The following is a 15,435-nucleotide window of genomic DNA, read 5'->3' on the forward strand; positions in this document are numbered from 1 at the left end:
CGGGTTGACACAAAATTTAAAGCCCATTTGAAGAGAATCAGCACATTAATGATGCTCTTGCTACACTGTACATTCCAACATTGTAAATCATGACCTTTGTGTCATCAAGACCTGGGATATCAAATCTCATTCTTGTATAGTACACATGTTTAATGGTAGGGAAAAAAAAAAATCTTCTTGTTATGATAACGTTGCAATGTCCAAGCACACACACTTTGAAGAACATGTTGGAGCTACAATTGTAAGATAGTAGTCCTGAGGCTTGACAGAAATTCTTTACCGATTGTCTTGTTGATCTCCGGCTGCAACTCTGGTTTGCTGTCGGCCAGATTTCGGCCCGCCTCCTTGGTACGCTCGATGTCCTTCAGGTGGAAGGCGGTCTCGTCTCGCAGGACCTGGCGGGGAAAAAAAAAGCAAAGCGTGATGGTAAAATGATGTGATTCAAGAGTTCATTGTAAGCCCTTCATCATGTATTAGCACATGCAGCTAAAGGAAGAACAGTTACCAGTTCTACATGTATTATAAGACACAACGCTGAATATCTATAGTGTATTGTAGACCATACCATCATATTGCATCTAATTACGGGGACCCAAAAAATGTCGAGGGGGGGGGGGAGTTTTACATGTAGGTCGGAATTTTTTTCTGATAATTAGACAGTAGCTTTCACTGGGGAGAGTTATACAATTTACATGTTCAAGAACTTGATCTTTGGTGTGAATAATCTTAGGCTGCAATGGCAGGACATTTCGCTGTCTTAAACAGTTATGCACAATCAGAAGGTACAAAGGAATCCATAGAGAAAAAGTACAAAGATTGGAGGAAGTGGAAGAGGAGGAAGAGGAAGGTGGGGTGGAGGGACACACCTTTAGCCTGTCGATCTGCTTCTGGACTGTGGCAGGGTCAGCTCCGATGGGCTCCTTCTGGAGCACCTTGAACGACCCCTCGGCATCCTGGAGCCAGATGCTCAGTGTGTCGGCCACATCCTGGAAGCGCTGCTGCTTCTCCACCACATCGCGCAGCGTGTTCGTCGTGTCAGTGGCCTTGACCTTCAGCCGGTCGTAGCGGCTAGAGATCTTGGCCAGCTTGTCGCGGATGATGTTGCTCTCGGGGTTCTCGACGAAGGAGCGGTTGAACTGGCGTGGGAGGGCGGCATCGCGGAAGACTGCAAGGTCTTGGCTGTACACCTGATTAGAAAGATTAATATAATATGATAAGATATCAAAGACCATGCCGAAATATAAATTGTAAACTTTACAAATGTCTTTTTCTTTTATTTGGAATTGTGTAAACTGTTTATTTAGAGAGAGTAATAACAAAAGACATATTTCAAGAATTCACAGTAACTCACAAAGGCTAAATAGAACATCTTACCTTGGCTGACTCCAAGAACTTCTGTCCGCCCTTGACGACAAACTTGATGTCAGCAGCGTGCGCGATGGCGTCCTCGGTGAAGCCCCTCATGGTGTTGTACTGCTTGCGGATGGCCTCCGGTTCCGTCTGGCTGCCCCGCAGGGTGGCCTCCAGGGTGCGTTCTGCCCCGTCCAGCCAGGTCTCCAGCTCGCCAAACTCTGTCTCCAGGTGAGGCAGGTCCTCATTGGCGAAGCGCAGCTTGTTGGCACGGGCCAGCGACTCGGTGGCGAGCGCATCATAGCGGTTGCGCAGGTCCGTCTGCTTCTCGCTCAGCTTGGTCTGGTCCTCGGGCCGCAGGGACTGGCCGTGCTGGCGGATCAGGGACTGGGTCTCCTGCAGCGCCTGCAGCATCGGCGTCTTGTGGTTCTGGATCTCGTCGTGGATGGCCTGGGGTAGAGATAGAGGTAGGAGGAGAGGTAGGGTTAGAGGAAATAGGTGAAGGAGGTGAAGTAAGCAAGGGATGCAAGTTGGATTGAAGGGATGGGAAAGTGGATGGTTCTAACACTTTGATGCACTAGTGCAAACATTCTACACGTTCTCTTTTAACTGTCGAGGATAAGCTGATTTTGCTAAAAGACGACTTTCCCATAGACATCTGCCCAAGTATACTCAGGACTAATCTTTAATGGGTTAAGACAATCACAACAGTTTTCATCAAAATCGGTTTGCAATGGACAACATGACAAAACAATGCATAAAAACACTATTTTCAACAATTCTCTCATTCATTTTGAAAACAGATGCCTCTTGAGATATCTATTTGTTGTGCTTGCAATGTTCCTCTACACCATTTCACAGTGGACCAAAAGGATCTGAGGCATGATGTGTATGATACCTCTAATCTTCTTTTACCCTATTAATGAAAAGCACGAAGGAAAATCATGAAATAAAGCAGTATGAAAGGCATACTGTTAAAATGACTGAAAGAAAGTACTTCAAAAATCAAGGAAGAAAGAGCTTTTAGGTGTAACCACTGAGAAGAGATTGAATTCTTGAGAGACAGATAGAGATAGAGAGAGAGAAATTTAAATCAAAGGTCGTCTACACGTAGGACCAATACAAGTACCTTGTGGTCCAGTTCCTGCTGCGAGAGGGGCCTAGACTCCTCCATGAAGGGCTGCTGGGAACCCAGCTTCTGTTCGGCGATCGGGATCCATCTCAGCTCGTCATCCAGAGCCCCGATAGTGGCGCTCAAGAGTTCGTCCACGGCAACCTGGCATGGTTTGGCAACAAAAAGGACTTGAGGGAAAAACACGCCCGGATATCGAAATTCAATATTGCACTTACATTGTACGCTGTACATACGGTAATTCTTTTGTGTGTTTTTTGTTGTTCTTTGTTTTCATTATCTGTTTTTATTTGTTCATAGTGTATGCTTGGGTCCAAGTTTACACAACTGCACAAGGATACCAACAGAAGACTGGGGGAGAATCCTTGTGGAAGTCAACATGGCAAAATTAAAATAAATGATACCCAACATTAGTCAATATTTCGTACATTATACCACCACAAACTGTATTTGCGTGTGTGTGCATAATGGTGCGTTAAATTCTGATACATAATCAACTTTGATCCAACAAATTTTGCTCTTCACAAATTAATGGATAAGGACTCTACAGTAATGTCATGTACACTTGTAGCAGTTGCACTATTTGCTCTATGTAATCGTTGTGTAATGGGCTCTCCACTAAAATGGAGACTGAGTGAGGACAAACAACATTAGTCTCGTTTCAAGGGAAGGGTTTCTTCTTCAACCTGTCAGTAATGGTCACACTCACTGAACAGTACATTTCCCTCCTTAATTACCATCAATGGAAGAAGAATCTAGAAGCCTGCCAATAGATTACTTAACCCATTGAGGACGGGCTGATTTTGCTACAACACGCATTTCCCATAGACACTTGCCCGAGTATACTCGGGACTCATTCTCAATGGGTTAACATCAAGATCAATCATTCCTAAAAATGATTTTTAGAAAAAAAAAAAAGAAGAAGTGGTCCTGGAACCGAGTTCCTGCACAGTACCTGTTCCTGTTCCTCGCTCTTGAGCAGGTCCAGGACCTGGGTGGCCTCCTTGAGCCAGTCGTTGGACTTGACGGAGACCTGCTCGTAAGAGGAGCGCAGGTTGGAGGTGAGCCCCTTCAGCTTGTTCTGCAGGTTGGGGTGCAGTCGGTCTCGGTGGTCCCTCAGGAACTGCTCGGCGCTGTGTACCACCTCTAGAATGATGGGGCGGTGGTCGGTCACCTCAGCATGGACCGGCTAAAGGGGAGGGGAGTGGTAGGGGAGGGGTAAAGGGTCAAATGTCAAAAGTCAGTTCAGAGTCAATCGGTGTACAAAACTAGGCCTTCATCTTGAAAGCGAATAATCATGCAATGAATTCGAAGGGTAGCTTTAGACATACATATGTACCTGTACATGCATGTGATGTACAAACATTTGCAAATGGCAATAGTTTTTTACATAGAACTTGTTTTTTTTAAAGAGAGCACAAAAAGATATCAATTTAATTCATAAATTTATTTTTGTTTCCATTCAAAGCACAAACTTGCATTTAAAAAAAAAGATTTAAAAGCTTTTTTTTTTCGAACACAAAGTTGCTTTGCAAGGCTCGTCAAAAAAAAAAAAAAAAAATCATCCTTATGGAAAGAATATGATTCCCCCTGCCCCCCGAAGTTAATTCTACCTCTTTAATGGTTCTAAAATTTGTTACCTCAGTGAGGAGGCAGGATGTTATTATGAACATATTTTAAGAAACCATATACACGTACAACACGTAGTAAAAAGGTGTGAATCTTGTCTTCTGCAAGACGGTTGACATTTTAAATTGAATTTCAATTGAATTCAGAATACTCAGATGATTGTATTTAAAGAGTGCACGTATCATGCAATGCTGCACAGACTTGAAGGAAATGCAGAGGAGAGGATCGTAATGTACACCTTGCTGGATTGGGTGCTCAGACATGACAGTTTCTACATGTGTATCTACAGTGACACTAACAATTGAAATGCATACCAAATGACTTTTTCACTTTTTCACTCTTTGCTATGATGTTGATTATATTCTGGTACGATGTGCTGCATCACACATGAAAAAAAACACTTTTGTATCGTTACCATTTAATGGTGACCTGACAAATTTGAACACATTCCCGTATACAACATGGATTTGTAGCTGATAATCATACAGCTGTAGAAGCATCCAAATGTAAACAGGATTCGTTGCAAATATTTCGCCATTCCACGCGTACGTGTTGTGACACTATCATCAGAAATGGCACGGGAATGTACCCAGTCTCATGAAGGCCCATTCATGTCTCGTTTGTGCTGTTTCTTTCATTGTACTGAATCAAATTAAAGGAAAGTTCTACAACTCACTCCTTCATTTTGAGCAACTGTAAATTGCACAGAGTTAACTGCACATGCATCCCTTCAAGCATTTATACTTAGATACACCAACAAAATATACGTACATAGCTGTATAAATGGATACATAGATACAATAAATAAACACATGAATTTGCAATTAATCACTGAATTTAATATTAGATTAATTTGGAGATCATTCAAAAAGTTAGTGAATAAGTACACATGGATTTTATCAATTAGAATGTAGATATTAATATCTAATCCACCAATAACATTCCCAATATGTTGTATGATGTTCCAGTATATGACAATCAAACTGGTAAAAACAAAACATTTCCCATTGAAGCTGAAATACATCTGGACAGACCTCTTTGAAGTTTGCACACAAAATATATGGGTGTGAATAACTACATGTACCCATAGTTATTTAACCTGTATATCAATCCAATTTGCCTTCTTTTTGTATGCACACTAGTGCTCATTCATACAGCGTAATAAGCTGAGTCTGAAGAATTATGACAATCACTGGATTTCCAACTTTACTGCATACAAAACTGACAATGTGCTATTGCATGCACTCTCTATGTTGAGATGGATGGTTGTACAGTGCAGAGACGATGCAGTGTTCTGGGGGAAAAGGGGGTGCTTTTATGAATTCCATGTATTCATGAGTATACTGTACAAAATATATCCATATGCATACAGTGTACATTCTCCTCAAATACTTGTGATATCTAGTCAACTTCATCTGCTAGACATATGTGGATTTCTGAGAGAAGCATACATATACAAAGAGTAGAGTTCAGCAGACTTTGAACACGCTATGAACCACTCACAGAGGAATGAATACATATATTCAGCAATGTACATGTATTTGAAGATGAAATGGTTATAAGCAGAGAAATATCAGACTATCATACAAATTTTAGACCCTGCAAACCTGTACTTGTAAAATCCAGTTACGCTCTTTACTGGACAAACTTGAAGCAAAAATTTGTAATATATCTCTTGCATGGTGTGAGGGTACAGTTGTACATTACTAAAAGTGTAAGAAGTACTAGGGGTATCACAGTGCTGTATAATGTGTGTCATCCCTTTCTTCACGAATTTCCGTACTCAAAACTAATCACCCATCTTTGGACATCTCTCATTTTGTTTGAATCAAATTGATATGAATAATCGAGAAATCTCAGAATGATATTCAATGCAGCAGCATAGTGATTAATAGTATTAAAATATCTGTAATTGAGAAGAATGCACATACAGGTTGTGACAGATTGCATTAAAAAGGGGATGACAATAATTTGTAACATCCATATTCTTCTTGAAATCAGCAGTGATGGCAGTGATAAATACTGTGAGATAAAGTATGGAGCAGGTGCGATTAGAAAGTAAGCGAAATAAAATAATTTAAAAAAAAAAGATTGAGGACTGCTTTTCAGTAACCTTTAAGCGGACAAGCATCCGCCGAACTTCCACCAAATCATAAGACTGTAAGAAAAAGACAAGGAGAGAATGGGTTCATAGAGCCTTTCTACTTTAAGCTGATCTAACAGAGGAAGAAAGAAATAAAACAACAAAATAAGAAACAATCAAACAACAAGAATTCTCTTCTAATAACAGTCTCTAAGCCACCACCGGAGATGCAACCGAGCTTGAACCAAATTTGTATGGCGTACATGTACATGTACTGTAGTTTTGGAGGAAGAGTATGGGAGGAAGCGCCCTGCTGAAATTTGGCGGCTTTAAGCACGTGTAAAGTAAAACACAAGCATGAATGCATTATCTTTGGTATACTTAAAATCAAATGGCTGGTTACGTTTTAGCATTCATGACTCATGAAATTTCAACCAGGGTTGTACTCTTCAGATTTGTAATAATACACTATAATTGCAACACAAAAATTACACTTATCTAATTTGGTTCTAACGATCTTCTCGCAAGCTACAATGTACAATCCGACAGTATCCAGCAAACCCTTTGCATGCACTAAGCGCCAATTATCACCTCTGACTAATGCTTTATTGTCTCGCTGAATCTTGTACTAAATGCCAAAGTTGCAACTACATACAGTATGTACATGTATGTACACACCACATAGAACTGTATTGTGGGCCCATACAAATAGGTCCTTAGGAGTGTAATTCATCTGGCATGAGAAGAGTTATTACAACCCATCAGGAAAGCGATGCTGAGTTTGCTGAAGACACACAAATGCTTACTGGAGAATACCCTCCCTCCAGCCCCTCCCCACAAGGGAGTATTGTAACTAAACAGAGCTGAGCTAGAATCTTTAGACAATGAAAAGACAATTTTACACCAAAGATAAAAACATCACAAGAAGAGACCAGAAACAGATCCCCGCAGACAAAATGGAGAAGTGAGCATGAAAGATTGAGCCGCTTTTTTTGGGTGGGGCTTTTTGGGTTTTCCTTGTTCGTCGTGATTTCCCTCACCTGGTAAAGGTCCATCTCCCTCACGAGCGGCTGGAGCTCTTGGCTGGTGGGCCGGGTGTCAGTCAGTCTGACCTCCACCTGGTTGACCCAGTCCTGCATGCTCTGCAGTGAGTCCACCTTGTCGGCGCAGAGCCGCACGATGCGCAGGTCTTCCAGGGCGTCGGCCAGGTGGCGGTTGAGGTCGTCGTAGCGACGGTTGATGGTGTCCAGCTCGCGCTCAACTTCGGTGTCTTCTGCACAGAGGATGACATGGCAGAGAAAGACACCAAGAAGTTAGCATTTATAATGTACACGTATGTACAGTTGTACATGCGCTGCCTGCTGACAAGCCAAATATTATTTTGATCTACGTGTACATGTATTTACATTTGCAGCTGATCCATCATCTGTCTGTTGGTCGGATATTACTTTGATCTGATACAGCGCTGTTACAATTGTAGTAGCGCCATGCAAAGTGTGGCATTAACTTACTTTAAAGACTGTCACCATACATGAACAGTGTACATCTGTGTGATATAGCATGAAGTAAAGTCTAGCCTTCTCTTGCAATAAGAAATACAATAGGAATTACACAGTACTGGTTAGGTAAACTGATTAAAAATGCTTGATGAGCAAACTTGTCAAAAAGAAAATATCAAACACATCAACACTAAATACTAACTTTAACAGACACAAATTTTTTCCATCAAAAGGTGGAATGTACAATGTACGTGTACATCAACAGCACTGATACATCTTTTGTTAGAAACTCAATGCCTTGCTACACCAAAAAATACAACAGACACATGTCAGGCCGAAGATCAGACGTACCTTCAAGGAAGGGGCGGTCAGTCTCGTCCCGTCCACCCTCCCGCTTGGTCTTGGGCTTCTGCGGTGTCCACTCGGTCTGCAGGGTGGCCCCGACCTGGGATGACCAGTAGTGTCGCCTGGTGTCCAGTGGCTGGGTGATGTCCCGCAGCAGGCCGTCCAGGGCGGAGCCCACTTTGTTCACCTCCACAATCTTGGGGCGGTAGTCGGTGATCTCGCGCTGCAAGGGCTGAAACGTACAAAACAAATCTCCAATTCTAATGATGCATAACCAAAATGTTCGAGATAGTGATGGCATGTGGGAAGAGTGCTGACGTCTTCAAATTACATAAAAGATAATTTTTGAAATTGAAACCTCAATTTTTTACAAACAATTTGTACCTTACATTCATACAGAGTGTACTGTCAGCCATTTGATCTTGCTATAAGTCTTGACTGTGATTTTTCCATTTCCAATATAATCATTGCAATGGCAGTTAAATTCTCTATGTACAAATTCATATGTACAGTGTACTATGTATACACGTGTATGTACGTGTACATTTACGTCTCTGTTTCTTCACGATTTCTGTGTACTTCAGTACTTCAATACTAAACACTTTGCTATGTGTATTGTATGACTTGGAGGTTTCTCTTCCAATTTTCCTTTGGACAGAGATATGTTGCATACCTTGAGTTGCTGAATCTGGAGGTCAACGGACTGGATGTCTTGTACTTCCAGGTCAAGCTTGCCCCAACTTGTCCTCCATGTTGCCCAGCCAGTGGTTGACGTCGCCTGCACGATTCTGGTAGCGTCGGGTCGCGACCTTGCGGTCCTCTAGCTGTTGCACTCTATATATTTTTTTTTGTGGGGGTGGGGGGGGGGAAACAGGATGAATGAGATATCATTAAAGCTCGAAGAACTTTGGACATTTGGTATGCGACACGAAGGTGTAAGATGCAGTTGAATGTCTGGAGTCGATGTGAGCAAAGATAATGTGGCATTAGGTTACAAACACATGAGGTCACGATAATATACTAAAGATGGGGAACTTCATCACCATGTAGAAAACTGAGAAGTACAATGTAGCTAGTTATTCCAATGGCAAATGTGTCTATTACATAGATCTTTCTCACATCTCAACACTAGAAAAAGTTCCACAAAGGTGAACTAACTTTGTGACAACTGATGAGGATACTAATTGCAAATACTAAAGGTATACATGTACAATTGTACCATGCAGACACCTTACTCTATGAGTGTACACTGTGAAATATGGTTTGGTCTGGCGAGATCTCACGAAGCCCGTATCCTGCATATAATTTCATGGAGTTATGTCCTTCTGGTTCTAAATCAGGGATATCCTCTCTCCCTCTCCTCACATTTAACCCACTCAGGATGAGATGATTTGGCTATAACACACATTTCCCATAGAAAACTGTTCCAGTATGCTTGGGATACAAATAGGCCTTCGATGGGTTAATGTGGACAAGCTGCCAAACTTGCAGCAATTAACAAGAAGAATTGTGTCTCTACAACAGCAATCAATTGAATTCACCATGTACAATACATTGTACACATGTACGCTAACTAGGGGCCTACTGTACATGTGTATGTGACATTTAGGGGGACATCAAAGAAGGATTACAAGTACATGCACATCTAATGAAGATATGAACACATGTGTACGTCACTGACCGCTTGGCAACAACATCCTCCAGTGATGTCCAGTTCTGGTCAAGGTTGGTGAGGACGGCGGAGACAAAGGAGGTGTCACCGGCCTTGGGGTGGCTGATGAGGGCCTCACCCAGGTTGTGGAGGGCCTGGCACTGTGGTCGGTGGGCGTTGACGTCCTCAATGATCTCCTGGACGAAGACAATGAAAAATGCAGAGGTGTAATACTACATTGGCATATGGACAAGGTGTATTGTTGTTAAACCAGTTACACAATTATTCAAGATTATTTTGAATAATAAGGTTAACTCTATGCAAAACTGAATGCAAGTACATGTACACATTGTACCTGTGCACAAATTTTAGTCACATGCAAACATGTGTATACAAGCATTGTACAATGTAAATACATGTATGTACAGTAAAACAATTGTATGTACACATTTTACAATCACAGATATTGTATGTTTTGTACATGCATGTACTGTATATCTGTTTGTGTGTGTATGTGTGTGTGCAATGTATGTACAATTGTTTATGTATGCTTCTTTGTCCGTACATGTAGGAGTGTACGTTTGTATGTCCACCAAGTTTATTTGCCTTGACACACCATCTAATAAAGTCATATACAGTGTGTTAATGCCACTCTATAAGCTTCACATCTCCACCAGTCTTCACATTAAATTCTACACATTGACAATGACAATTTGACCACTACAATCGCAAACTACGATTTTGCCAGTGCTCGAGCACTCGCCCGTTGACCTTCCACTGACCTGCAGGGCAGCCTCGACCTCGGGGGATGTCGCGGTCATTGAACTCGCTGGACTCCAGCATCTCAAGCCGGGCCATGAGCCACTCCTCGAGGTCGTCCAGCTTCTGCTCCAGCTCCACCAGGTTGCTGGACAGCCCCTGGAGGTTCTCGCCGTGCTCCTTGAGGGAGCCCGTCAGGCGGCCAAAGCGGGTGTCAAAGTCCTGCATCTTCTCCTGGTAGAGGGCGCGTTCCTCCGGCGCGAAGGTGCGCAGCGCAGTGTTGGTGGCGCGGAAGACCGAGTCGATGGTGGGTCGGTGGTTGTCGATCTCTTTCTCCAGCAACTGAGATTGGTATGGGTGTGGGTGGGAAAAGTATATAAGTTATGCAGTGTGCTGCAGTATGCTGTGTATCGTCTGAATCTTTTTCTCATTTATAGTATCAAACTGCTCTTTACAAGAACTCTTTACAAGAATTCAGCAGACTCCTGCCATAACAACCTACAGTTTGTACATTGCACTTTGTACCAGGAAAATCAACATTACCAGAATCAAGAATTCTTTATATCAGCATTTGCAAAACAACCATGACAAAACCAAAGAAACTTTGAAAATTGGGGGAAAAAATTTACTTGGTTATTGTGAGAGTTTGTTATAGCAGTGCTCTCTTCCGCAATCCCTTCAGTTCTTTCACTACCTCTTCCCTTCTTCCACCATCCCTCCTCCTAACCCACCATCCCTCCCCTCTTTTCAAAACTACTCCCATTCTTCCACCACCCCTTCCCTTCTTCCAAACACCACCACCCTTCAGTACAACTCCTCCTTACCCTGTACTCCTGGAGGTTCTCCACCAGAGGCTCCTTCTTGACGACGATCACCGTGCCTTTCTCCATCCTCATCATTGCCTTCTCCTTGTCATCCAGCCAACGGAGGAGGGCATCCAGACTGTCCTGCACGGACTGCGAGTCGGCCAGCGCCTTGCGCAGCTGCCGCATGCGGTCCGCCAGCTCTCCCTCCAGCTCATGGTAGCGTCGGACAACATCGCCTGAGAACAGAGATGATTGTTGTACGAGGTACACGTGTAAGTTGTTAGGGTTCAAAAATTTGAAATTGACTCTAATGCTGTAAACAAAGGCTACAACGGTGTATCTCTTACATCAATCAGTACACTAGGTTCTTTTGGTTGTATCTGTAGTGGTGTGCCTCTTACCTGTGGTTTCATTCACTTCTGGCTCGGTCGCCGGCTGGAGTTCGATCAGATCCTCACCCGTCGACTTGACCCCATCGACGTCCCTTCCATGGAGGACCACATCGTCGTGCAGGGTCTAGTAGGCAGAGAGAATTGGTGCAATGTCTTCAATGCAGAAAATGCTTTGATTCAAAATGTTTGATGTTGCTTGCTCACTTGCACAATAGTCTCATTTTGTCAGAATGTAGCACCACATGCAGAAGTACATGGGACTCTTGGTTACAGTGTTAGAACTCACAGTGAAAGGTTGTAAAGAACAATTCCTTTTAAACCTTTCCTTACGTACAGCATAACAATCTTGAGAATATATTACTAATCTAATCCTCTTATGATTCCGGAATGGGTATAAGAAGGAGGTCAAGTTGAGATGGACTATTTGAATTCGTAGATTAATAGTCACACTTGAAATCAGAAGACAATATACCGATGTACAAATGTGCAGAGTTGAAGAATATATAAACGTACAAACAAAAGATGTGAATTTTTGTACGGAAACCTACCTACTAAAGAAGATAATGTTTCAGCTCATGTATCTTTTACAGTGTGCCCCTAGTACTAGAAACACCCTGCCATCTCTTTAATCATCCCTTTGCGTGCTTTGAGTGCTGATTGGCACAGAAAACCCCACTGCATTTTTCATACTCTTCAGAGTCCCTGGTTCAGAAAGAGTATTGGATGTTATCCTAGACTATGTATGATAATCACCTTCAGGGTGTCAATCTGTTTTTGGATGTTGACGGGCTCCGACGCGATCGGCTCCTGGAGCAGATGGTCCAGACTCTCCCGGGCGCTGTGAAGCCACTTGTCCGTCGTCCGCAGGTTGTCGTCATAGCGACGGTGGCCGTCCACGAGGTCAGACAGCTCCCTCGTCAGGTCATTGGTCTTCAGCTTGAGGGCGTCGTAGCGCTCGTTGCTCTTGGCCAAGTGGTCACGGATGACAGTCGTCTCCGGCTCCTCACGGAAGTTTGCATTGAAGTCGCGCGGGAGGGCGGACTTGCGGAAGTCTGTCAGCTCTTCCCTGTAAACCTGCATTTATTGGAAACAAGCGGAAACAAGTAAACCATAACGTTATTTGAAAAATTGCATGTAGTGCAATTTAAAGACTTTGCATTTCATGTATCGAGAAGAAGAGCATGTACATTAGGCAGAGTTTTGTATCTTTGCATTGTACAGTTCTTCTTAAATGATACCCTAGTCTCTTTACACGTCAACCAATATTGCTGAGTACACAAAGTGTACACATAAACATGTATACCATGGTCCACTGCATTTTTCTAAAAGGGACACATACAATGTATGAAAGGCATTACAAAATGCACAGAATTCTCAAAACAATTTACATGAATTTGGTCAAATGTCAACTATCTTAGATCAATATTTTCATACAAGAAAACACTATGGCACTCTTATAAAAGCAACTTAAACATAATTACAAAGTTTACATACGTGAGAGTACATGAGAGTAACGTGAGAGTATCTAAATGGACCGAATGCTCAGGTCAATAATGTTGAGATGTGAGTCAGAGGACTTCTCCAGAATTGAAAATAATGTTACCATGGAAACCTTGAGAGGATGAAGAGTAGGTATATTCCCTACCTTGGCATTGTCCAGGAACTTGTGTCCAGTCTTGGTGATGTACTTGAGATCAGCTCCCTGGTTGACCACCTCTGTCTCCAGACCCTTCGTCTCCGACAGGCTCTTCTCCAGCTCGGGGAGGGTCTTGGGCACGGCCTTCTTCTTCGCCTCAATCGCCCGCTCCATGTTCGTCAGCCAGCCGTCGAATTCGTCGATGTCGCCGCCGTGGCGGTCCAGGTCCTCGGCCGCCGAGCCCAGCTTGTTGTTGCGGGTGTAGGACTGGACGACGGCGTTGTCGAAGCGCGTCTTGAGGTCGTCCGCCGTGCTCTTCAGCTTGAAGGCGTCGGCGTCGCTCAGGCGGTCGCTGTGCTGGTCAGTGACCTGCGTTGCCGTGTGAACCGCCTCCATGACCGGCTGCTGTCTGCTCAGAATCTCTTCATGGAGAACCTAATAAATGCAGATTGTAACAAAGGCATCACAATCACATTCAGCGGAGAGCATCACAGTGTTCTTACAAAGGAAATTACACGAAGAAACAACTCCTTCACACAAGCTCATATTCTGTATATTTTAATAGTGTTTGGTTATCGTATAAAATGCATGACATTAAGAATGATGAATAGAGCACAAAAGATACTTGCAGACAGAGAGACAAACATATTGACACACAGCCATGACCACTCATTGTGTGCACAGACAGACATGCAAACTAACAGATAGATGGACAAAGAGACATAAAAAGACGGAAATACAATGTAATGATGGAAATACAGACCACGAGATATACACTGTACAAGCACGAAAATGAACTGAACTCCACACCTTGTAATCGGAGATATTGTATGTACAGTAAGTACTATGAATGGACAAATATGCAAACAGTCAACCGTACAGACAGACACAGAACATAAAGGCGAACAGATAGAGAGAGAAACAAAAGTGATAGAGTGGAGGAGGATTCTGCACAAACCTTGTGCTCAGAGGCCTGCTGGTTGAGTGGCCGAGACTCCTCGCTGATTGGCTGCTCGGATCCAAGATGCCTCTCGATGTCCGACACCCAGTCCAGGAGATCGACGTTGGCGTTCAGTGCATCATCGTACATCTTCCTCACACGCATCTGGTGGTGGATTAATTAAAAAAAAATACCAAGGTACAAATGAATTCTCGTTTAAAAAAAGAAACAATTTGCGAGTGTTTACAGAGTAATCAGTTACGCAGGTAAAGGCACAGACCAAAAACATAACAAATGGTTGTTTCCAATACTAGTACCTGACTCACTTTGCTAAGGCAAGTTTGTGTGAAATCAATCGTCTCTGTTTAGCAAACTTACACTGAATTCTTGAACTCACCTACTGTGTGAACTATGAGTATGCACCATACAGTTGCAGTTTCAAGAAATCTAAGCTTTTTGCAATAAGCTGAAGCCAGACTTACTCCAAGATATCAACAATGCAAGTGCATAGATTCAATTTTTTCACGGCGACAAGACTGCCTTTTTTTTATTGTACAGTGGCTCAAAGTGGTGAGTTTTAATGTGTCACTGAAAAAAGAAAAATACATGTAATCATTGTATGTTCCCAAACCTCTTCGGATAGCTCCCACTCAAGCTTGTCGATGTTGGTCTTTGCATCGTTGCTGATCTTCCCGGCCTTGTTCTCGACCGAGTCGAGGTAGGACCTCAGCTCGTCCGTCTTGTGCTGCAGCTCCTCCTTCTGCTCCGGGAGGAGGCGCGGGGCGTTCTCCCGCCCGAACTGCTCGCTCATGACGATCGTCTCCAGGACGACGGGCTTGTTGGCGTTGATTTTGGCCTGGAAGTCCTGCAAGATTGGCAACACAAGGAGGCAAAAACTTAAAGTGATGACTGAGCGTGATCACGACAATAACTAACCCTTTCACCAATAAATCATAAGAAAAACATAAGAAAATACACAAATACACAAATCATTGTCAGCTGCCATGTCACAGTAGCCTTAATTCATTACACTCGTGGAAACTACAAGAATGTATTCCTTTTATTTAAAACACGCTGACCCCATTCTTGTCAATTTGAGATATCTACTGTATAAATGAAACATGATAAGAACCAAAAAAAAAAATATTTTAATGATATCATTTCAAGAATATATTTCCTTATTATGCCACAAGTGAGGTACATTTGTACATGT

General features: G+C 42.8%; 1 protein-coding gene across 1 annotated transcript in view; it reads right to left on the reverse strand.

Annotated features, from left to right (window-relative positions):
• LOC139715873 (uncharacterized) overlaps positions 1–15,435 on the reverse strand; it is a 225,044-nt gene that overhangs the window by 124,972 nt on the left and 84,637 nt on the right. Inside the window, 18 exon segments of the mRNA XM_071627416.1 lie at positions 281–395; positions 867–1,187; positions 1,375–1,800; positions 2,480–2,626; positions 3,438–3,671; positions 7,235–7,467; positions 8,045–8,270; positions 8,712–8,774; positions 8,776–8,872; positions 9,720–9,886; positions 10,472–10,495; positions 10,497–10,790; positions 11,273–11,490; positions 11,656–11,770; positions 12,400–12,720; positions 13,292–13,717; positions 14,241–14,387; positions 14,854–15,087. Of these exon segments, the coding sequence (XP_071483517.1) occupies positions 281–395; positions 867–1,187; positions 1,375–1,800; positions 2,480–2,626; positions 3,438–3,671; positions 7,235–7,467; positions 8,045–8,270; positions 8,712–8,774; positions 8,776–8,872; positions 9,720–9,886; positions 10,472–10,495; positions 10,497–10,790; positions 11,273–11,490; positions 11,656–11,770; positions 12,400–12,720; positions 13,292–13,717; positions 14,241–14,387; positions 14,854–15,087 (3,808 nt within the window).

This window comes from Diadema antillarum, unplaced genomic scaffold, assembly GCF_040938485.1.
Source record: "Diadema antillarum isolate AM-2024a unplaced genomic scaffold, OU_Dant_1.0 scf00000006, whole genome shotgun sequence".
Classification (NCBI taxonomy): Eukaryota; Metazoa; Echinodermata; class Echinoidea; order Diadematoida; family Diadematidae; genus Diadema; species Diadema antillarum.